At 40.4% G+C, this 23,968-nt stretch overlaps 1 protein-coding gene across 1 annotated transcript; it reads right to left on the bottom strand.

The window, feature by feature from the left end:
- Positions 1-1,485: 1,485 nt before the first annotated feature.
- Positions 1,486-3,184, bottom strand: LOC128742056 (plasminogen activator inhibitor 1 RNA-binding protein-like). The gene is made up of 2 exons (XM_053838248.1): positions 3,093-3,184; positions 1,486-3,038 (listed from the first exon to the last, which is right to left on the bottom strand). Exon 2 carries the CDS (start codon positions 3,014-3,016, stop codon positions 1,796-1,798), a length of 1,221 nt encoding a protein of 406 aa, XP_053694223.1. The 5' UTR covers positions 3,017-3,038; positions 3,093-3,184; the 3' UTR covers positions 1,486-1,795.
- Between the last annotated feature and the right edge of the window lie 20,784 nt (positions 3,185-23,968).

Below are 23,968 nucleotides of genomic sequence, written 5' to 3'. Positions count from 1 at the left end.
GGCACTAAATGTACAAATGTATATTTGTCGATTATTTAAGGAACAAAGATTGGTGACGGAGGCCTGAATATATGTAAAGTCTCGAAAATACTAGGTGAATTGACTATGTAGCTGCTAGTAAAAGAGCTTGCAAGCTAATCGTAAACTGCGTGAGTTTATGACCAGCTTTTAAGTGCACTTGCTAGCAGTTAGTCAATTCGCATAGTATTTTTGAGGCTGTACATACATTCTGGTGGCAAGTATTATTGAGGTGTCACAGTTAAGTATTTTTTGTGATGTTACAAAAACATTTATATTGTTACGTAACAGAAATAATAGGATTGTTACATAACAATGGCAATAACGTAACGTAACGTTACATTGCTTTAATGTTATTGCAATGTTACATAAACATTATCGCAATGTTACATTGTAATATAACAATGTTATGTAAAAAAGTGGGAAATTTCAACCATCCTGTTACTCTCAGGTTACGTAACTACATCCTCACATCATAAACATTATCGCAATGTTACTTTGTAATGTAACAATGTTATGTAAAAAAGTGGGAAATTTCAACCATCCTGTTACTCTCAGGTTACGTAACTACAACCTCACATCATAAACATTACCGCAATGTTACATTGTAATGTAACAATGTTATGTAAAAAAGCGGGAAATTTCAACCATTATGTTACTCTCAGGTTACGTAACTTCAACGTCACATCATAACACAGTTACGTAACAATCTGGTTAATGTTATGTAACAATGTTGACCGGGTCTTCTTTTAGTAATTTTGTGCAGTATTTTTGCAAAGAATGGTACATAATAATTAATTAGATAATTTAATTTCTATAATGAAAAACCATTCAATTTCTTATCAGAATGACTTAACCGAGCTCTTGTAAAAAATGGTCAGCAATTCATAGAGGGATATTTGAAAAATTGGTAATTTTATCCCAAACAGACTGAAACAGGTCATCAAGAATGTAAATGGTTCTATAAGGTAGTAGTTGAGCGAGAAAGGAAATTTATTTTAATTAATAGTTAACTGTCCGAATACTTTTTTGGCTACATTTTTAGGCAATTCAAATTATATGTACTCTATCTTCAAAACAGAAAGCTTTTCCTCTGATTTTTGTTGTGCATCTGAATATGCTTTAATTAAGCATTGTTTTAAAAAGTAAGTATTATCTTAGACTAATCTCATATTTTTAGTCTTGACCTTGAAATGCGATCATACATATATTAATATTTTTTTGGAACGATTACAATTGATGAAGGGACGGTAGGGGAAAGAAATGAAAATTGTTTTGGTGAAGAGCCAGGGCCTGGCGGGCGTTGTGGGTTCGAATCCGGTTATAATCTCAGATTATGACTTGGTTCGACTCATGCACCTTCCAACATTGGACAAAAGGTAAGAGTCAAAACGACCACTTGTTAAGCGTAGCTTCCAATATTTCCCCCCCCCCCCCCCCTCTTCACCTTTCCTTTCTTCCCTCTCCTTCAACAAAACAATTTTCATTTCTTCCCCCTACCTTCCCTTCATCAACTGTAGAACCAACGTTTCAAAAAAATAGATATTATCATTCTTTGAAAAAATCATGCAAAAAGTTATTAAAAGTAAGATTTATGCGCTGCTGTCCGAGCACTTTTTTGGTTGACTGTAGCTTTCTCTATTTGAATTTAGAAAAAAAGTCTTCTTTCGTTTTATTAGTATGTTTGCAGTATTCTATTTTGAAAACTTATAAGAAATAAAGCAACTGCTTACGAAACATGGATCGTAAAATACGTTAGTAAATTTACTTTATGATTTTAGCCAAGTGACGGAAAATCATGCTCATCGTCTACCTTAGGAGCAGTATTCTTATTGAACCTAGAACTCTGTTTTATTTTGTAATTTCCAAAATTTGTATCCGATATTGGAGTTAGGCGACTACGTCGTTCGCGCTTTTCTGTATCACCTTCACGAATTTCGGCAAAATCTTTTTTATCGTTCTCACGTTTACCAGTGTTCCTTGTTCCTTTACCACCGCGTCCTCTAGGCCGTCCCATCAGCCCACCTCGTCGCCCATCATTAAAATGAAACTCAATATCGAGTACATGCCTCGACTTTCCAACTTTTTGAATCTCGTTTTCCTCATCGGCTTCGACTTCCGCTTTTTTCTTGTCCAAAGCAATCATTTTATCCCATTGTTTTGCATCTTCCCCTTCCCCAGCTTTTCGGAGATTATATTGCGGCTTAGACCTACTTGCAGCTACTTGAGCCTTCCATTCGTCTAATGTCATTTCTTTAAGTTCTTCTTCAATGGGTAATTTTACGTCCTGTCCGTCATTAACGATTTCATCTTTTCCTTGTTCATGCACAGTCCCTTTGTCTTCTTCAATTTCTTGGGGTGAAAATACATCTTGAAAATTATTGAACTCTTTTGCATCGGCTTTTGCACTTCCCCAGTTATGCGAACCGGCTCCTTCACGCTTTTCTACAGATTTAACACCAGTTTTATTTGAACCAGATTGACGATCAAATTCACGTTTTCCACGAATTTCGTAACGTTTTCCAATTTGAAACTTACGTTGATTGTTCTCATCGATGGAATCACGATTTTTTTTATTTTTATCATCGCGGCCTTCGACCCCAGGTAAATTAGATTTATTCATTTGTCTCCTCTCAAAATTTTTTCCGGTGTGATTATATTTACTTTCGTCGCGTGCTATACGAATATTATCCTTTTGCGTTTCCTTGATAGCATGTTTTTCACCACGCGGATTTTGCGAATTACTTAGGGTTGAAGTATTTCCCCCTGCAGCTTGCTTTTCCGGATGCTTATTTTCATTGTTAACCTTGTTTTGTGCAGCCTTATTTTCCTTTTCCGCAATTCTAGATACCGCTTTGAAAGACTGGTCTGTACTGTTCGAGTGCTTTTTCTGATTTTTTTTAACATGGGTAATCGTAAACGGATCATCTCCTTCATCGTCAACGGAGAATAGATCATATCGATTAGCAACATTTATACCATAGGACGTGTTTTCCATTTTATAATACTTTTGTATGTTCCTAGAAAAAGCAAGCAAAAATGTCAAGAAGTTTGGCACAAAAAAACTAGAATACCTCGAATTATACGAAAAACGTCGACTTATTGAATTACGATCATAGTTAAACACACTCTAAGAGACACAATTTTGAATTGAAAATGGCAAGAATCTCAGCATTTTTTGGCAGCATTGCTCTTCATTCGTCCTTTTGATATATAATAGAAACAATCCTTTGAACAAACGTAGGGTGTGGTTTTTCAATCCGTTTTAGGCAAGGGGTTTCCAACAGCAATGATTACTACGTACCCTTGAAAAAAAAGCTTGGAAAAAAGCAAGGGGTTTCCAACAGCAATGATTACTACGCACCTTTGGAAAAAACTTTCTTTTGATTACTTTACTGATTACCTCTGATTACCAGTAATCAATATCTTATGATTACCAATGATTACTTAAGATTATCATTGATTACTCTACTGATTACCATCGATTACTTAGATAATTCGTAAATGATTACAAAAGTAATCTCTGATTACTAAGCACTTATATACGCCTTACTGGAAACCCCTTGGAAAAAAGTTATCTTTGATTACTTTAATACATTAGAGTGACTATATACAGAGTGGCGACAATGTCAAAATTGGAATGATAATTATCTGTCAGTGTCATTCCAATCGAGCAGACGACCTATCCAACGCGTATGCAGGAAAGAGAAAGAAAAACCTAGGATAAACCGCATTGCATACATTTGGGATGATTTGGCGCCACTCTGTATATAGTCACTCTATAATACATATAGAGTGGCGACAATGTCAGAATTGGAATGATAATTGAAGATAGAATTAACAAAAGGGCGAATGTCGCAAGCGTAAACAAACCGAGTGAGGGTTGCTTTTCCTATGCTGGTCCAGCAAAAATCAGAGGGGTTGTGTACAAGACACGACCGCATATATAGGTGACGCAGGACTACGTAAGTCTATGTGATAGTAGCATGTATTCATGCTTGTAATCATTCGATTCTTCATGTATACATGGTATATGCAACATATATACATGCTACATGCGTTATATGTAACATTTATCAAAGTAGTAACATTGCATACGTTCAATTCTCAAAAGATTATGCATTTGAAAACAATTTAACAAAATCAAGAACACAAACTATTGCTTTCCTGCTACCTTACTGAAATTAAAGATTGTTCTTATTACCCACGTTGAAGGGATTTTACCAATTCAATCCTATTTTATCAACAGCACATCTTTTCACTACACTTCTAATGAAACGGCAAGCATGCGTATTCATACAGAGTCATATTATAACCGAACACTACAGCTGTAGCACATTTTTCCAACACAGATATCAAATTCGCCTAGGTTTAATCGTCTCGCAGTAAAGAATTTGCAATCTGTTGGGACAACGAACTTGTGTCATTTTTTCTGGCATACTTCCCTAACACAGACACCAAATTGGACTAGGTTAAATCGCGTTCGTAAGAAATCTGTTGGCACGAGGGGGCTTTAACACTTTCTGGCGTAAACATAGGTTCATTATTTTCAATTTTTCAATAGTTCAACATCAAGAATCCGTACTTTTCTTCATTTGGGTCAATTCTTAGAAGATTTTCCGATCGATTGGTGTAAGAATATTAAAAATCGATCGGAAAACCGCTGAGCTATTAGCGCTGAAAACCTTTCATTTTTCGTGACGCTCGCATTTTTCAATTTTTTGGAATGACACCCTATCTCAAAACTTGCCGTAAGACGTAGTCCTACGTCAAAAGTAACTCTCACCTGTTTTGTTTACATTTGCGACATTCGCCCTTTTGTTAATTCTATCTAGAATTATCTGTCAGTGTCATTCCAATCGGGCAGACGACCAATCCAATATCCAACGCGTATTGGCCTTGCCAGCGTTGCTGAAGAAAGGAAAGTATTTTTACTTTTGTCCACACTCACGCGTTGACAGTTCGGCATGAGATTTCCTGATGTAAGTGCGAGCAGCCGGGAGCCTACGAAATCTCTTCCACTGCTGGCATCGCCACCACAGTCGCGAAGACGGTTTTCTTTTACTCATGCTTTGGCCGTTCTTATTTTTCCTATAGGCGTTTTTAACAAAGCTATCGCCCGCTTAGAGGCGCTGCATGAAATAAGTAAAATCGCTGTCAAACTCCATACATTTTTGAAATAAGCTGAAATATTGTCCGTTTCTTTGGTAACAAAACGCGCTGCACACTTTTTTGATGACTTGAAATCATCGCAGAAAGAATCTGTTTGGCTGTATGTAAGTTATAAGTATTGCAAATTGCATCAAAAACGCGAAATGCAAAAATCTTGCAAACAGTTTACAAGCAAAATGCTAGCAGCGAGCTGTCAAATATTTATGTCAACTTATTGCAAGTGTCAATCCCAATAAATTGACATGAATAATTGACGGCTCACTGCTGGAATTTTGCTTGCAAAATGTTTGCAAGTTTCTTGCATTTCGCGTTTTTGATGCAATTTGCAATATATATTATGCTTGTCTAGCACGTAAGCTATTGATTTACTTGACAAAATAAACGATATTTGCCCCCGCGACGATTCCAGCGATGGTTTCACCCGCGACGGTTATAATTCATCGCGTACGAAAGGGTGGGAAATTGATAATAATATGCAGTTTTTGATTAACCCCGATAAAAAATCCCCCCTACTTTTCCTCCGATTTAGTAGTATATAAGCAGTGTTGAACATGTTATAAAAACTAGACATAAAAAAAAGTTGGCTCCTTAAAGCTACCGTATACGAGCCTGTACAAATAAATGACATGATAAAAAAAAAGCTGCCGAACCACATCATCAATAGCTACTTCCGTCGGGTGGTCAAGAAAAAGAACACCTGAAATGAGACATCTAAAAAAACTGCGGGTTTGGATGACGGCTTAGCCACTGGTAAGTTGAATAGGTATAAGTTATTTCATTTATTTTTTTCAGTTCGTTTATTTGATTAGGCTCGTATGCGGAAACTTAAAGCAGCTGTGGTTCATTTTTTACAGTATTAACATACTCGGCACTATTTAAGATATTTTGTTAGCAGGTGTGATCGTTACGCCCGATTTACTGGTGTTAGCAGGGTTCACAAGCTCAACATTGGATGGACAAAGGTTTAGGTTTAGGGTTTTTAATTTATTCATTTATTTCTCTTTTCGATGATCCTGTTGCAACGGTTTCGTATGTAGTCATTGTTGTACTCCGTGTTTTCGGATCATATCTCCAGTACATGACTTCATCATTATGTGGGGCGGGCAGTCTGAGAATTAGAGCGGATCGTTTTAAATATTTGCATCGATATTTTTCACAAATATATATATCAGGGTCATGTACACGGGGGTGCTTATTACCAACCTCACTTCACGGTGAAATAAATTTCACTTCCACACTCCGTCACTTTTTTTGAACTATTCCCGATTCCACGTAGAGTGAAGTGAAAAAAATTTAATTCGTGAAGTGAGTTGCATAACGGAATAGCGTCGGATTGTTTCATTTGCCTACTCATGTGAACTTATGCAATAAAATCTACGGTCGCTCATTAATGGTCCGTGGAACAAAAGGGATGCCCTTCTTATTTCCCTTTCCGGACGGACAGCCTGTGTTCAAAGGCTAGTGCTAGTACAGCAGTGCACATGTGCCACATTTCCATCTGTCGCCTCGATTTTGCATTCCGATCGGGCTCGTTTTAACCTGGCCAGCTGGGACTTGAATTTAGACATTAAATTGGACTTGAAATTATACTGACCAGACGTGTTGGATTTTGCGGGACTGTACCGGATTTGGAAGGTTTGTTCCGGATTACCATGTGTCCCGGAAATTGTCCCGCATTGATTAATTTCTTTATCGTGTCAGTAGAATATTGAAACGCTACTGTGAGTTATTGGAATTCTTCAAAATATTCTCTATAGGTATACGAATTATTGTTGAAGTAAGTTGATTTAACTGAAAAATTTATGTAATTTTGTATTAAACTGCCTCTAAATAAATACTGATCCGATTTAGCAAACAATCCATTCAATATATCCTGCTGTCGTCGTCATCAGCATCAGAGAGCCAGGGTAGCTAATCAAATAGTCGTTTCCATTCAACTCGATTTTGGGTCACTCGTCGCCGCTTTCTCCGGCGTCCTAGAAGTCGCAAGTCGCTTTCGACATGGTCGAGCCATCTTGTATGTTGGGTCCCTCTGTTCCTGGTGCCGTGGCACATCAATGGGCTTGTTTCGTTCTACCTGCCATAGCCTATCGACTTTCGCTGGATGTACGACAGAAATCTCTCTAAGCAATGCCTGTAGTTCATGATTCATACGCCTCCGTTATTCTTCGCTTTCAGTTGGCATACCACTAAATATCGTCCGTAGCCCCATCCACTCGAACACGGCAAAAACGTGTATTTCCACCGGGAGCAGCGTCATAGTTTCAAGTCAAAAATGAACCTTGATCGCGAAGCATTTTTTCTAACTAACCAGAGTACCGTGCAAGCACCATATTCAAAACAGTGCCTAATTCGGAACAGTTGCAAATCTATACCTATAAAGAAGGATTTCTGTCTGTCTGTCTGTCTGTCTGTCCGTATGTTCCTTATCTTGGTTTAAAGTCGCAATAGAATTGAAAGCCAAGGTTAATTAATTAAACACAAAAAAGATTTATTAATGAAAAAACGAACTTATCACACTGAAAGCACATTTAGTTATAAAGATAAAAATGGCTACCGCCACTGTTTCCGCTGCTGCTGCTCTGTTGCCAAGTCTGCTTCGCAGATAAGCGCGTAGTTGCGTATACACACACATGTACGTTGCTGTACGTGCACATAACAGGGATGCCATGAATGTTGCTATTCCAATACTCCTCCTCAACATTGGTTGCCATCACGTGCAGCTAACCCCATCATTTCAGCAAACTTCCTTTGTTTGACGACACCAAGCGGTTTTGTTAGAATATCTGCTACCATGTGCTCCGACGGACAATATTCCAGCTTCAGCACTTCGTTGTTACACAAATTTTTGACGTAATGCTCCCTCGTCTCCACATGCTTCGAACGCCGACTTGTTCGTTCTGAACCCACGAATGTTATACAGCTCTGGTTGTCTTCCATCATGGTCACCGGTCCCTTATATGGTTCACCAAAATCGCTTAGTAGCTTCAGTAGCCATAGAAGTTCTTGACTTGCCTCGCTTAGAGCCACATACTCCGACTCCATCGAACTAAGCGTTACACTTGATTGCTTCCGACTACACCATGACACAGCTCCACCAGCATACAGGTAAACAAAACCTGTGGTTGACTTCCTGGAACAGATATCACCAGCCCAATCCGCATCAGAAAATCCGACCAGTTCGCCACCACAATTTCTGTACCGTAATTGCCAATCCTTTGTCGCCTTTAAATAGCGTACAACACGCTTCGCAGCCACCCAATCTGCTTCAGTGGGCGCACTCACCTTTCGTCCTAGGATCGATGCACTCACTGCTATATCAGGTCGAGCACAGACCGCTATATAAAGTAGCGCACCGACGAGGCTTCTATATAATGTACCATCAGAAAACGCACTGCTTTTGTTTTCTTCTTTTACATACCCAATTTCCATCGGGGTCTTAGCCTCTTTGTCATCACGAAGTCCGAATTTTTCAGTAATCCGGTTAATATAGCCTTCCAAAGACACGCTATATCCACTTTTATCACGGTACACTTCCATTCCAAGGAAGTAACTCAATTCCCCAAGATCAGTCATTTCTAACTGCTTCTTCAGCTGTTCGTAAACAATTTTGATCTCGGAATCGTCCACGGAGCCCACGAGAATATCATCTACGTACACGAGCAAGTAAACTATTTTTCCTTTTACGTTTTTCGTGTACAAACAAGCGTCCGCTGTGCTCTGCTTGAAACCCAAATTTTTCAACACAGCATCCAGGCGCCTATTCCAGCATCTTGCCGACTGTTTCAAACCGTATATGCTCCTCCTCAAGCGACAAACCATGCTCTCTTTACCTTTGACTACATGTCCAGGCGGTTGCACCATATACAACTCTTCGTCTAGTTTACCATGCAAGTAGGCCGTTTTTACATCAAAATGATTCAACGTCATTCCTTTCTTGCTTGCCAATGCTAACAGGAGCCTAAAGGTTGTGTGCGTGGTTACCGGTGCAAAAACCTCATCGTAATCCTCACCGTAAACTTGCAAGAAACCTTGCGCTACAAGGCGAGCCTTATATTTAATTATTTCGCCAGCCGCATTTTGCTTCAGTTTATAAACCCAGCGGCAACCAACGGGTTTTCTTCCCTCAGGCAAATCAACTAAATCCCACGTTCCATTTTGCGAGTGGGACTCTAACTCATCTACCATTGCCGCTTTCCACTTTTTCTTTTGCTCACAGGCCATCGCCTCTTTCAAATTCTTGGGTTCCACTGCTACAGTCTCAGCTGCGAAAATTTCTTCGATCAACCTGCTTGCTGGAATCCCCCGTGTCGAACGGCGAGAGCGTCTTGCTATTTCGTCCATCGGGAAACCATGGAACGAAGAATTTTCATCGGTAACACTTGCATCTTGTAAATCACTGGTAACATCCTGAACATCACTAACATCACTAGAATCTTCTTCTAAAGTCAGTTCAACAGGATGCGAAACAAGCGGAACATCAAAACAGTCTTCTTTCGGTACGGACTGCACAGGCACGGAACTTTTCAAACTGCACTGCTCAAGAAATTTTGCATCTCTACTGATCGTAATGATCCCCGAATGCACGTTCAAAAAACGATACGCTTTTCGCCCTTCCGCGTAGCCAACAAACACTAGCTTCTCTGATTTGAAATCCAGCGCTCTACGCTTTTCTTTTGGAATATGCACATATGCCTCACTACCGAAAACTCTCAGATGGCTATACGACGGTTTCTTTTTCGACCACATCTCGTACGGTGTGCACACAATCGATGCCGACGGGCAGCGATTCTGCAAATAGTTTGCAGTATTAATCGCCTCTCCCCAGAACTTTTTCTCTAAACCTGATTCAGCCAGCATACAACGCATCATCTCCTTAAGATAACGGTTCTTCCGTTCAGCTACACCGTTCTGCTGCGGCGAGTAAGGCGCCGACATCTGCTGTACGATTCCATTTGCCAGAAAAAACTTTTTCAAATCACGGCCCGAATACTCTCCACCACCATCCGACCTAATGCACTTCGGATAATGCCCAAACTGATTTTTCATCATGTTGCAATATTCACGAATCTTTTCTTCAGCATCGGATTTGCGTTGCAGTAAATAAAGCATCGAATAGCGACTATAATCGTCCACCAAGATTATATAGTAACGATTACCTCGCGGCGTTGCCACTTCCATCGGCCCGCCCAAATCACTATGAACGAGTTCCCCAACTTCACTTGCACGACTCGTAGACGCTTTCGGAAAGGACTCCCGGCTCATTTTCCCTTCAAAACACGGTTCACACACCGCAGTAGCATCACACTGACTAAGCTTTAAGCCATGACCGAGATTCTCACTCACTATTTTCTTCACGGCATTTGAATCTCGATGCCCCAGGCGACGGTGCCACAAATGCTCGCACGAATCACTGTGTTTTGTTTCACTCAAGAGTGCCTTATCATGAAATTGCTTCAAATGATACAGGCCACCCTTCCGTTGCCCAATCAACATTACTTTGTTTCCTTTGAGCACTTTACATCCAGACTTTTCGAACAACACCGTGAAACCAAGATCAGCGATTCTGCTTACCGACAATAGATTACCCGCAAGCGACGGTACGTGAAACACATTTTCTAATCCAACCTTCACTCGAGCACCTTCTCCATTAACGCAACTAATCTTGCTAGAACCGGCACCGGTTGATTTAATCGTGTTTCCATCAGCCAAACAAATAGTAGCTTCTTTGGACCTGTCTAGCTCAGCTAAAATTTTCGAATCACTTGTCATGTGCGAGGTGGCACCTGAGTCAAGGTACCAAACACCAGCTTCACCGAAACTTCCAGCAACTAAACACATTTCGAATCTTTCGTCTGATTCGACAGTCACATTAGCCCGCTCTCTATTTTGCCGATGTTGTGCAAATTTCCGACAGTCGCGTCGAAAATGCCCCTCTTTGCTGCAATAGTGACACACTTTGTTCTTCTTCACTTTCTGCTTTGCACCACAAAACTTTTGCTTTTCACTGTTCGATCCCGTTGCAAGTGCTTTTTCTTCTTCGGGAATCTTTTCAACTCGTCGCCGACCTTCATCGAGTAATTTTCCTTTCACAAACTCAACTGTGAGATCTTCATCCGGACGACTCTCGAGGGCCATTATCAGACCATCGTACGATTCAGGTAAACTAGAAAGCATCAAAGCAACAAACCAGTGATCTTTCATTTCTTCACCCAGCGCCGAGAGCCGAAGTCGCAGCTCCGCCATCGCTTTCAAGTGCTCTGCCATGGATTCACCATCCGACATACGAATGGACACCAACTTACGCACTACGTGGATTTTGCTAGAGAGAGATGCACGTTCGTGGTAATCCTTCAGTGCATCCCACATCTCTTTCGCCGTCGTCTTCTGCATAACGTGAATAAGCTGCGTGTCCTCTAGCGCCAATCCAACCAATGCCTGCGCCATCTCATCTTTTGAGACCCAGGTCGCATCCGCATTTTCAGGTTTCGGTTCGGTCACCACACTCAGCACTTTTTCTTTAGTTAGCAAAAGCCGCATTTTAAACTTCCAGATACCATAGTTCTGGTCGTTTAACTTTTCAATCGAAACTTTCATGTCAGCCATTTTGTTTCCAACAGCACACTTTAGTCTTTCTCGATATTCCACAAAAAACCACTAACCGCGACGTTTCAGATACAAATTAACCACTTTACTTTCACGCAACTGGGCCCATAACCTCTTGGTTTAAAGTCGCAATAGAATTGAAAGCCAAGGTTAATTAATTAAACACAAAAAAGATTTATTAATGAAAAAAACGAACTTATCACACTGAAAGCACATTTAGTTATAAAGATAGAAAATGGCTACCGCCACTGTTTCCGCTGCTGCTGCTCTGTTGCCAAGTCTGCTTCGCAGATAAGCGCGTAGTTGCGTATACACACACATGTACGTTGCTGTACGTGCACATAACAGGGATGCCATGAATGTTGCTATTCCAATACCTTATAGAATCGAAAACTACTGAACCAATCGGCATGAAAATATGCATGTAGAGGTTTTTTGGTGCCAGGAAAGGTTTTAGTGATGGTTAGAAACCCCTCCCTTCACTAAGAGGGGGGGCTCTCATACAAATGAAACACAAATTTTTGCATAACTCGACAACTAATCAAGCAAATAGAACAAAATTTGACATGTGGGTGTTTTCGGTGACAAGAATTTATTCTATGGTAAATTGAGACCCCTCCCCTCTTTATAAGGGGAATTATAACTCCTCTCCTCTTTAAAAGGGGGGGGCTTCCATATAAATTTCCTCATAACTCGAGAACTAATCAAGCAAATGGAACCAAATTTGGCATATGAAGGTTTTCGAGGGCAAGAATATTTTCTATAGGTAATTAGGACCCCTCCCCACTTTAAGAGGTGGGGCTCCTGTACCAAGGAAACACAGTTTTCCTCATAACTCGAAAAGTAATTAAGCAAATGGAACCAAATTAGGCATGTGGGTGTTTTTGGAGACACAAATTTTTTCTATGATAAATTGGGACCCCTCCCCGTTTTAGGAGGGGGGGATCCTATACACATGAAATGCAAATTTCCTCATAACTGAAGAACTAATCAAGCAAATGGAAAAAAATTTGGCATGTGAAAGTTTTCGAGGGCAAGAATACTTTCTATGGTGAATAAGGACCCCTCCCCACTTTAAGAGGGGGGGCTACTATACAAACTAAATACAAATTTCCTCATAACTCGAGAACTAATCAAGCAAATGGAACAAAATTTGGCACGTGGGTGTTTTCGGAGACAAAATTTTTTTCTATGATGAATTGGGACCCCTCCCCACTTTAGGAAGGGGGGCTCCTATACAAATGAAATGCAAATTTCCTCATAACTCGAGAATTAATGAAGCAAATGGAACCAAATTTGGCATGTGAAAGTTTTCTAGGGCATGAATATTTTCAATGGTGAATTAGAACCCCTCCCCACTTTAAGAGGGGGGGCTCCTATACAAACGAAATACAAATTTCCTCATAACTCGAGAACTAATCAAGCAAATGGAACCAAATTTGACACGTGGGTGTTTTTGGAGACAAAAATTTTTTTCTATGATGAATTGGGACCCCTACCCACTTTAGGAGGGGGGGCTCCTATACAAATGAAAAACAAATTTCCTCATAACTCGAGAACTAATCAAGCAAATGGAACCAAATTTGACATGTAAGTGGTTTTGGACGCAAGATTTTTTTCTATGGTGAATTGAGACCCCTCTCTTCTTTAGAAAGCGAGTTATGGCCCATCTCCCCTTTAAGAGGGTGGGCTTCCATTCAAATGAAATGCAAATTTCCTCTTATCTCGAGAACTAATCAATCAAATGGAACCAAATTTGGCATGTGAGAGTTTTAGATGGCAGAAATTTTTTCTATTGTGAATTACGACCCCTTCTCCTTTTAAGAAGGGAGCTCCCATACAAATGAAATTCAAATTTCCTTATAACTTGAGAACTAATCAAGCAAATGAAACCAAATTTGGCGTGTGGGAGATTTTGGAGTCTTGAATTTATTTTACTATAGTTAGAGACCTCTCACCCCTGTGGTAAGGGGATATGGACTCTCATACAAATAAAACAGAAATTTTTGCGAAACTCAAAAACTAATCGAACTCGAGAAATTCGAGACTCTTCCATAAAACATTAGTCAATACAAGACCACAAAAACTATCTATAGTAACACTAGATCATTCAGGACGAGACGGTCGCGAGTGTTGCCGGTGACCCGCCGTCGGAAGCGCCGCCCACTGGGGGGCTTGCAAAACTCGAGATTGTGACAAAGATCATCCGAGATTCATGATTTATGTACAACACAGGTTAATTTGTGGCAATACGAAGTTTGTCGGGTGTCGGGTCAGCTAGTATTGAATAAAATACAGGACAGTCCATCCCTTTGCCGTAACCCTCTGCTCGATTCGAAAGGACTCGAGAGTGTCCCCGAAACGCGCACGTAACACATCACTCCCCAAATAACAACCGTAGCTGAATTGCAAGAGCAATGGCTGTTTACGAGTTGGTTTAAGGCGATCAAAGCTGCATAAAGTAAACACTCAAATGATGTTTAAATAAGCGATGCTTAAGCTACTTTAAGTTTTTTAAACCAGTTCTCTCCCAAAAGCTGATAAACAAGCTTAATAACGGATTTTTCTGCTAAACAAACTGCTTCTAAACAGCCATAAACATCAAACCGTTTTACGGCTGCTTAAAGGCGTCAAAGTGTAAAGTGGAAGCTTTCATTAGACTCACAGCTTTCAAACTACTTTAAGACAGCTTAAGGGTGTGAAAGTGGCTTTACAAGCTTTTACCAAGTTTTCTTTCGGCTCACAGCACACGTAATGTCAGATCATAGAATTTCGCAATTCGGCTGACAGCAAAAGTTTGTCAGTTATCGACATTATCGATGGCTCGACGCTAGGCGGGGTAGGCTTCATGTGTGAAGATATTCTCACTGTCTGTTCTGCAGATGCAAATGGGGCGGATCATACGGTGAGTGCTTATGGATCAAAAGATGGCGGGTTCAATATCCGGAAAAAAGGCATGCATTTTTAATTAGCTAGCAATTATATGAATTAAAGTTATTCGAAATGAAAATATCGCGTTCGACAATGTTCACGGCAAAATAAAAATGACGCGTTCCATTTTTTTAAATTTAGAAATAGATTTTCTTTTGGCTGCATAAAGCTTGATGAGACGTTGATTAAGCGGCTGGAAGAGCATATTGCAAAACTATTTCTCGTTCTAAAAATAGAATTGACAGCATTGCGCATTTGGCCATTTAAAAGCGTGCAAAAACCTCTATTAAGCTTCATCGCAGCTTCGAAAGCACCTTTTAACAAGTCTGAAGCTTGATAAAATCACCAGATTTAGATGTTTAAGAGCTGAAAAAAGGTTTTTATTTCTAAACGTAAACCATAGTTCAGCCACAGGTTGAATAAAATCAGCTATAAAAGCGTTTGATCAGCATGAAATTGTTACTTGGGTCGCTCCAGAGTAGCTTTGATCAGCCGCGTCAGTTTGTCCGGAAAACCGTACTCGTGCATTATCTGCCATAGCTGTTCTCGTTCAACGGTATTGTGTGCTGCCCTGAAATCCACGAAAATATGATGCGTGGGCAAGTTGTACTCTCGACATTTCTGGAGGATTTGTCGGAGAGTAAAAATTTGATCCGTAGTAGCACTGGCCCCATAAAGCCCGCCTGATACTGTCCTACGAAATCCCTTACTATTGGGGATAGACGACGCAACAAAATCTGGGAGAGCACCTTGTAGGCGGCGTTGACCAACGTGATGCCGCGGTAATTACAGCAATCCTGCCGATCGCCCTTTTTGTAGATGGGACAGACTACACCTTCCATCCACTCCTCCGGTAGTTTCTCCTCCTCTCAAATCCTAGAAATTATCCAATGAAGTGCCGTTGCTAGCGGTTCTTGGCCATTTCTGTAGAGCTCTGCCGGGAGTCGGTCCTCTCCGGCGACTCTATTATTCTTCAGCTAACGAATTTTTCGCCGGATCTCTTTGAGATCGGGAGCCGGCACGCTGCTGTCGTTTGTACGCACTCCCAGGTTAACTTTCATTGCGTCTTCTGCTGCTATATCGCCGTTGAGGTGCTCATCGAAATACTGCTTCCACCTGTCGACCACCTCGCGCTCGCTTGTGATTAGATCCCCCACATGTCAGGTTTAGGTGTGTAGCCCTTACGAGTTTGGTTCACTGTCTCGTACAACTTGCGCGTGCTAGTAGCCCGGAATTCCATCTCATCACGATCTCTCCTTCTGGCGATTTTTCCTCTTCAGGATCGTGGTCAATTCATTCCGCGCTCGTCGTTACTTGACCAAATTGTCTCTCATGGATATGCTTAAATAGTTAAATAAATCATTTCGTGCACTCGAGGTTTCCACTCCTAGCACCGCGGTTGCGGCCTCGTTGACAGCCGAGCGTATCATACTCCATCCGTTTTCGAGGGTCGAAGCATTTAGCTCCACAGAGGAAGGCAGAGCTTGATGCAGTGCGCGCGCGTAGTTTTCGGCAACTGGCGCGTTGTTTACCTGCTGAATGTTTGACCAAGGAGGGCTGCAATGGTCAATGGTCTATGGATATGGGTCATCAATAGGTAATGGTCCGAGTTGATATCCGCGTACGTTGGTGATGCTCGAGAAAAACCGGCCCTGGATGAGAATATGGTCGATTTGGTTCGAAGTTCGTTGGTCAGATGATCTCCAGGTGGCTTTGTGGATGTCTTTGTGGGGAAAGAAAGTGCTTCTGACCACCAAGCGTTGGGAAACTGCAAAGTTGATGCATCGCTGGCCGTTATCGTTCGTGTCGGTGTGCAGGCTATGGGTCGCGATCAGCGGTCTATACATTGCTTCCCTGCCGATTTGGGCGTTAACATCCTCGATGACGATCTTGATGTCCCGTCGTGAGCAGCTGTTGTGCGTTGCCTCTAGCTGCGCATAGAACGCTTCCTTCTCGTCATCGGGTCTACCTTCGTATTGACAATGAACGATCATGATGGTGTAGTTGAAGAAACGGCCTTTCATCCTCAACACACACATCCTTTCATTGATCGTTTTCCTTTGAATCCTAAATATACTCGGGTTGAATGTCTTCGGTTGATGCTTGCACAAAACCTGCCGACTGATTCTGCTGGACAGACCGACATGGTACGTGAGTAGATATACCGAAATTCAGAAACAGCGTAATGCCAACGGGGAAGTGGAGCAAGCAAAGGACAAATCTTACGCATTGGCGTACTTTGGTACGATAAAACGGCTTCCGAGCTTACGATTCCATGGATATGGGTAACTCGGTTGCAGAAATGCGCCTGTGCGGGCGTTTTACTCGAATTCAAGAGGGCGAAGGATCCTCTTATTTTTACGTTTCCTAGATATGAAAACGGAACGCGAATTTCTTCCTTAAGAACAGAAAGATAGCCTTAGCACTTGGTTTGTGAGTTCGGATTACAACGTTCCTTAAAACAGGAGACGTCTAGGGGTCATGTGATATCATTCCTTAGCAACAGGAAAGGCATCTACACGCGAGGTCTTTAAAACAAGAACAGTAACTTTATTAAATCGAGACTTAGCTTATATACCCATGTAACCAATAAGCATTTCCAATGCAATTTAAATGCAAGCCAATAAGCATTTAAGTTGCCTTAAGTCCTACTTAAATGCTATTTTGGCAAAATATACGGCTGCTTTACTGCTAGCACTCTTATAGTGCTGACAATGCTTATTAGCAGCTACTTACCGACAAGAAAAATTTAAATAGAATTGTGGATGCCAATTTACAACATCTATGCAGCCAAAAGGCTGATAAACAGCAACCTGCAGTATAAAACGCCAGGGATGCTAATAAACGATTGATTTACTGCTTATACTAGTGCTTATTGGTTACCAGGGTAGTCACAATCAGGGCTTAAAAAGGGATCGCAAGTTGAATGTGACTGCCGTGAATACGAACTTTCCGCATTCAAACTCCGATTTTTGAACGATCTGTTTTTTAATTTAGTCAAACTGCCGCTTGCGCTACTGCCGTCGTACAATTAATGCGGCATCTCAGCAAAAGCAAACAGTCGATCTCCCGTTTTGCTTTGCGCTTTGAGAATATAAACTGCAAACTGACTGGAAGCATACGGTGACGTATTTTTTCGTTTCTCTTTTTGTCTCCAAATCGGCTGCTCACAGTAAAAGTTTGTCACCCAGACGTCGGTCCGACGCAAGCAAAATATTCGTTTGTATTGGACGGAGTCCGACCGACTTCTTCCATGCACATGTAGTGGTTGTTTTTTGTAGTATTGAGTCATACGATTGTGCGGTTGCTTTTCGTAGCGTGGTGATTGCCAGTCATTTGACTGTTTTGCAGTCATTCGCTGCTCCAAACGGTAAAGGCAACTTGATCGAAACGAAAATGTCAAAAAGTTTTAGAAGCCGTTCGTTCTGCAGCGTTTAGTCGGCGTTTGACTGAGCAAAATGCCAGTTGTGTTATGCATAGCATTCGTATTCCACCTCTAAACGGACGGTGTGAACTTGAATGCGCGTTGGTGTGACTGTGGTAGAAAAAAAGGATCGGTCGAAGCCCTGGTCACAATTATTTACATTACAGAAAAATTTCCCTTTTTTGGGTATCGCTTACATTCTATCCTAATCAAATGTCCTAATCGTTACAAATTCCATCAAAATGCCATAGTAAGAATGAAATGGATAGTTCAATTCATATCAACATAGCAGAGATAGATATAAAACTATGTGGGTCTATTTGCCTACCAATACATAAACTTCTATTTGGTTTGAAACATGAATTTAATAGGAACTTAATTTGTATGATAGAAAGAGAAACACATTTGTCTTAAGGTGAAATTAACATCATCGATTCTGCCAATTTCAAAAGCAGTTTTTTTGTTTGAAACAAAAATTCGGTTTATGAAAATATATTCGCTGTGTTCAGATTGGCAAGAAGAATGCAGCATATACATTTTTGTAAACAGAATCCCGCTTTTGGGCCGAAAAACTGCTTCCGAAATTGGGCTTTCCGACGAAAAGTCAATGACTGCTAGTTTCCCGTTAATCTATAAACCTACTCTAAGCATCCTATGGACCTACGTTTATGCTTTCTATGCACCTATACATTCAAATCGTGGCTTCGTTGCTCTAATACAATGAAAGAGTTAAAATTTCCCTTGCGCATGATAATGCACACAACACTTGCATGGATACGCTGCTGTCACCGCGTGTGGGCGTATACAAATTAGATAAACAGAAAAAAGGCGTGGAAAGGCGAAAAGGGCACAAATCCTTTTGCCCTCGTCCTTTCCATTTCACTTTCGTTTCGGTGTGATCTCCACCTAACGCAATAATTCACCAGGATGTCTGATGCCAACTCATTATAGGCAACAGATGAGCCAAATTTAAGCGGTATGACTTCACAGCGCCCATCTCAAACCGGTTAGTGAAAATTCAATATTCTCAGCAGCTGGTAAGTCTATTGGTAAGTCAATGATTTCTCACAGTCATATTTATGTTTACTAATGTACCTCTCATTTGTACAACTTGAAACCACAGCCGTTTTTCGTGCACAAAATTGTCCTCAGCCATCTGTATAAACGGTATAAACCTTCCTCCAAAATTAACGCTCCTGTTAAGCTTGTGAAGCTAATGTGAAATTATGTCAAACTGTCAAGGAGGCTATGGTCTGTCTGAGGTGAGACCTAATTATGATGATTGATTATTGTATGGAAATGATAAACGATTCAATTTAAATCACTGTACTGTACGTACAGCACGCAAGCGAATGTTTCTTTATTATGCCAAGGAGTTTTCATTTCGGAAAATCTATAGCCAACACTCATTTATCATGCTCTTTCCCTATTGATTACTTCATGCCAACATTCTTTTCCGTTTTTCTTCCGTAGGAGACGATGAGGAGCAGCAAACATTACCACAGGAACACCAACCGAACTCCTCATCCGGTGGCGGATACCCCCAGAGATTTGTCCCTTCTAGAAAAGGTGGAAATAAAACTCGAATCCGACCTACTGGTTAAGAACCAATTCGCTGCACCCAAAGCGGATAAGGAAGAAAAGAGCAAATCTCCAAAGCTAAGCTCCGCTCAGTTACCTAAGCTTAGACTAAATATTGCGATAGCTTCTCACCCGGCGACCAGTCCGGTTGCAAAAGATCCTCAAAACATCACCGCTGCAAACGACAGTCAGTTTAAAAAATCGATCGAATCGGACTTCCCCGGAGCCGCTCCTCAACCACAGCCAGCTGCAGTCATTCGAAAGCCATGCAAGGACGAAAACGTCACAATCCCAATCAACTTTTATTTGCCCCCTCGGGTACCAGTGTCCATGTGGGGACTATGTGGAATTCGCTTTTCGTCCGCTTCAACGCTGGAAGCTCACCAAACCTATTACTGTTCTCACCGCAAGGATCCCGACGAGACTGCAGGAGGTGTTAAAAACTAACACTCCAGCGATCCGAACGGGTCGGAACCACCAGCTAAGGCTGCCAAAACCGGTAAGCAGTGCGACTGTACTCAATGTTCGTACAGTGCAGACAAGAAAGTCTTTCTAAATTGGCACATGCACCAATCATCACCGGCTTAGTTCCAATGCTTCTAACGGTGAATAAGTCCGCTAGTCAACAGCTGCAGCTTCGATTCTCCAGTACCAAGGCTTACCGGGCACACAAGCAACTCTATTGCAGCTCCTGGCTCCGAAAAAGGTAAAATTAGACTAACCCATTCACGACCGATTCTAATTAGTTTTATCCTTTTACAGCCAATCCAACAAAATCCACAAATCAGCTTCGACAAAAATCGGGTTCTCAGAGTCCTTCGAATGTATCTACATCGCCAGTAGCAACACATCAGCCATTCTTGGCGTTACCAACCAATCCTATCATTGTGGTCTTTTTCTTTTTTATTTATTTACTGTAGTGGCATATCATATTAGGAACGTGTTTTACACACAATGATGTATTCGAAAAACTATGTTTTAGTGTTATTTAAGAAATATTTAAGATTTTGAAAATGCCATCTTTCCTGATCGCACTAACGCTGTTGGATGCTTGCGATGCCCTAAGTTTAGCTAAGAGAAGGTTGAAAAATAAAGTTGCGTTACGAATATGCGTACATTTTTTCATAATAATGTAAATTTTTTATTTGCGTTGCATAATAACGACTGCTGAGCACAGTGAAAATAAAAATAAAGTTATTTAGGTAACTATATATTATCAATTGGCCTAAACAGGCATAACATGTTCTTTTTGTTTCGTTTTTGCTCTTTTGACTACAGCGCCTCAGCCTAACGGAATTCGAAAAAGTGGTGTAGGGCAATTGAGAATTAATCATTATTGACAATATTGCCAAAGAACGTATTTATAGCTTTTCATTTGTATTTATAGCGCTATAGAGCGCTCTTTTTTCTACCAACGGGGAATCAGTCCCGTCATAAATATAAAAGATTAAGCTATACGTTCCTTGACAATTTGTCGATATTGACTAATTCTACAATTTCCCTATACGCCACTTTTTCGAATTCCGTCTGGTTAAGGCGCTTTAGTCAAAAGAGCAATATCGAAGCGAAAAGAGGGAGCCAAGTCTGGGACAAATGGGAATATTCTTTTTTGTGGTGTATAAATTTCATAAGGCGATATAATGAAATTTGATTTTCACTTAAGTGGTTTCATAAGGTAACGTAATGGAATTTTTTTTGCGGTTGAGTAATTTCATAAGGTAATGTAATGGAATTTCCTTTTCCTTCGAGTGGTTTCATAAGGTGGTTGAATGAAATCCTTAAAAAAAGCATTAAACTATTCATAAGGTTTTAGATAGAATTTCGGAGTGACGTTTCATGAAAGCCATAATCAAGTAGTTACGATTTTGTTCCATAAGATAACTTTATGAAAATTTTATTTTTGCCTTGTGGCAAATTTTCATATAAGGAATTTTAATGACTTTCACTCTGAAATTTTCCTCAGTGTAGGTTCGCGTCGGCTGAATCGCCCGATTTTGGACCCGACGAATCGGTCGATTGTTGCAACGACGCTTATGGGAGTTTAACAGGGCGATCTACCGATTCGTCGGTATGTTTAATCGTTCGACTAAAACCGACTAAATTGGCTGTTTAGTCGGGTGATGAAATAGAGGTGCCTGATGGAACCAAATGAAATAGGTTGATTAATCGGAAGATAAAATTTGTCAATACTGACTAAATAGGTGGATTAATCGGTGTATGCAGTTAACTTGCCTACCAAAGCCGATCAAATCGGTGGAGGAATCAGAGGACGAAATATGTAAATCATACGAAATAGGTGGATTCATCGATGGAGAAAATTTTGTAACCTACGGAACCAGACGAAATAGGTCGATTATTCGGGACATAAAATTTATCAATACAGACAAAATAGGTGGATCAATTAGAGCATTGAATTGAACAGTCTATTAAACTAAACCCGAGGGGCAAGACAGGTTTTCTCTGAGAAACTCTTTTTTTTGGGAGCTACCCAAGTAACCACGAAGCTTTATATCAATTCAATTGTAATGCTTTATAGTGCGCTACAAAGCATATCATATAATGTGTTATTTTCTTACATGTACAATAAATGCAGTAATAAAGTGGAAAAGGGCCCCACTATTGTCAAATTAAAGTTGCATTATAATAGCAATTGCTAAAGCACCATTACGGCATGAATTAAACATCGCTTCGCCTGCGTTATCGACATATCGTTATTTTTAGCCTGTTTGCGAAAAAAATATAAAAACATCAATTCGGCCGGCGTGTCAAAAGACAAAAATAAATATATTTCATATTTATTTTTTAAGTCCGCTGGTTCTAGCAGCTTCTCAAGCTATGCGTTACTTCATTATTTACGACGAATGGATTTTTTTTTGCATTTCAAATGTTACCTTTAATGAGACTTGAACCTGATGGGTGCGTGTATCCCTGCATGGTTCATTTGCTGGCGCCTTTGATATCTTAACCACAGAGAACAGATTACCAGGTAATTAACAAAAAGTGTGTAAAAGGTTTTTCTGTAATCTACGAGTAATCCTTCAATAGAGCACCCCTCGAGCCCTAAGTGGCAAACTAAATCTTGATGTCGCTGCCATCGCTGCTATGGTAACTCCAGCACAAAGAAATATTGATAAAGGTACATGGATATTTTTGATGTATTTGGCAAACTATTTCTGGAGGGCGCTACCGACAGATTTTACACACAAAAAATCGATTACTTCCTTCGAGCCTGTTAATCTGTTCTCTGTGTCTTAACCACAGCTGTTATAGATGAGTGGGTTGTAATTAGTCGTACTTAAATCGTCGTTCGTAGTTGATTTTAGAATTCAATTGGTTGAAAAAAGACAGCAGCAGTTAGGTGAAACAGAGTATGAGTAGTGGCCGTAAATAAGCAAAAACGAAGTCAGGTATAAGCATTTTATTAACATTTACGGTACGTTTTAAAGATTTGTCCTAAAGCTTGTAAGCAACATATTGTAACATTATATACGCAAATAGTGTTTTTAATAATGCTAATTTACGATAATGCTTAAACGCATTAGCAATGTTTATACAAAAGTTTTAACCATGCGAATTGCTGATATACCGCTGTCTGGTATTAGCGATGCCGAGCTACAGCCAATATGGGGTTATGCGTTAATGCTTGTGGTTACTTGAGTAGTACAGGAAAAGCTGGATGAAAAATATTCACATAACTTTTCCTATATGATTTCGACGTGAAATTTCTTTTGAGTGTACCACAGAGAACAGACTACCAGGTAATTGACAAAAAGTGTGTAAAAGGTTTTTATGTAATCTACGAGTAATCCTTCAATAGAGCACCCCTCGAGCAGTAAGTGGCAAACTATTATTATTCCACCTATTTCGTCGGGTTGCGTAGGTTGCATAACATTCTGCCTCAATTCATCTGCCTATTTAGTTTGATTTATTTACTTCGTCATCCGATTCCTCCTTCGATTTGATCGATTCAAGTCCAATTTAGTGCTGGCGACAGACTATAAAACACCCTAGTCGATCGGAAATCACACTGTCGATGTTCTTTTATCTTTTATTTAAAAAATTATTACACAACAAAGTCTCTGCTCTCTCAGTCTCTGCTTTCTTGCCAATGCGCTTCTGTTCAAGCCGTATCTCCTCGTCTAATGGCTTTAGCAGGTAGACTTTTTCTTTATCCTGAAACTCAGATTTTTATTATTGGTTCACTGTTAAAATTACTAATTGCAATACCTTATGGCT

Source organism: Sabethes cyaneus, chromosome 3 (genome assembly GCF_943734655.1).
Source record: "Sabethes cyaneus chromosome 3, idSabCyanKW18_F2, whole genome shotgun sequence".
NCBI lineage: Eukaryota > Metazoa > Arthropoda > Insecta > Diptera > Culicidae > Sabethes > Sabethes cyaneus.
The sequence above is the reverse complement of the archived record's forward strand: the minus strand, read 5'-3'. Positions and strand labels throughout refer to the sequence as shown.

Excerpts from the sequence above, each read along its gene's own strand:
- LOC128742056 (XM_053838248.1), bottom strand. The coding sequence starts at position 3,016 with ATGGAAAACACGTCCTATGGTATAAATGTTGCTAATCGATATGATCTA.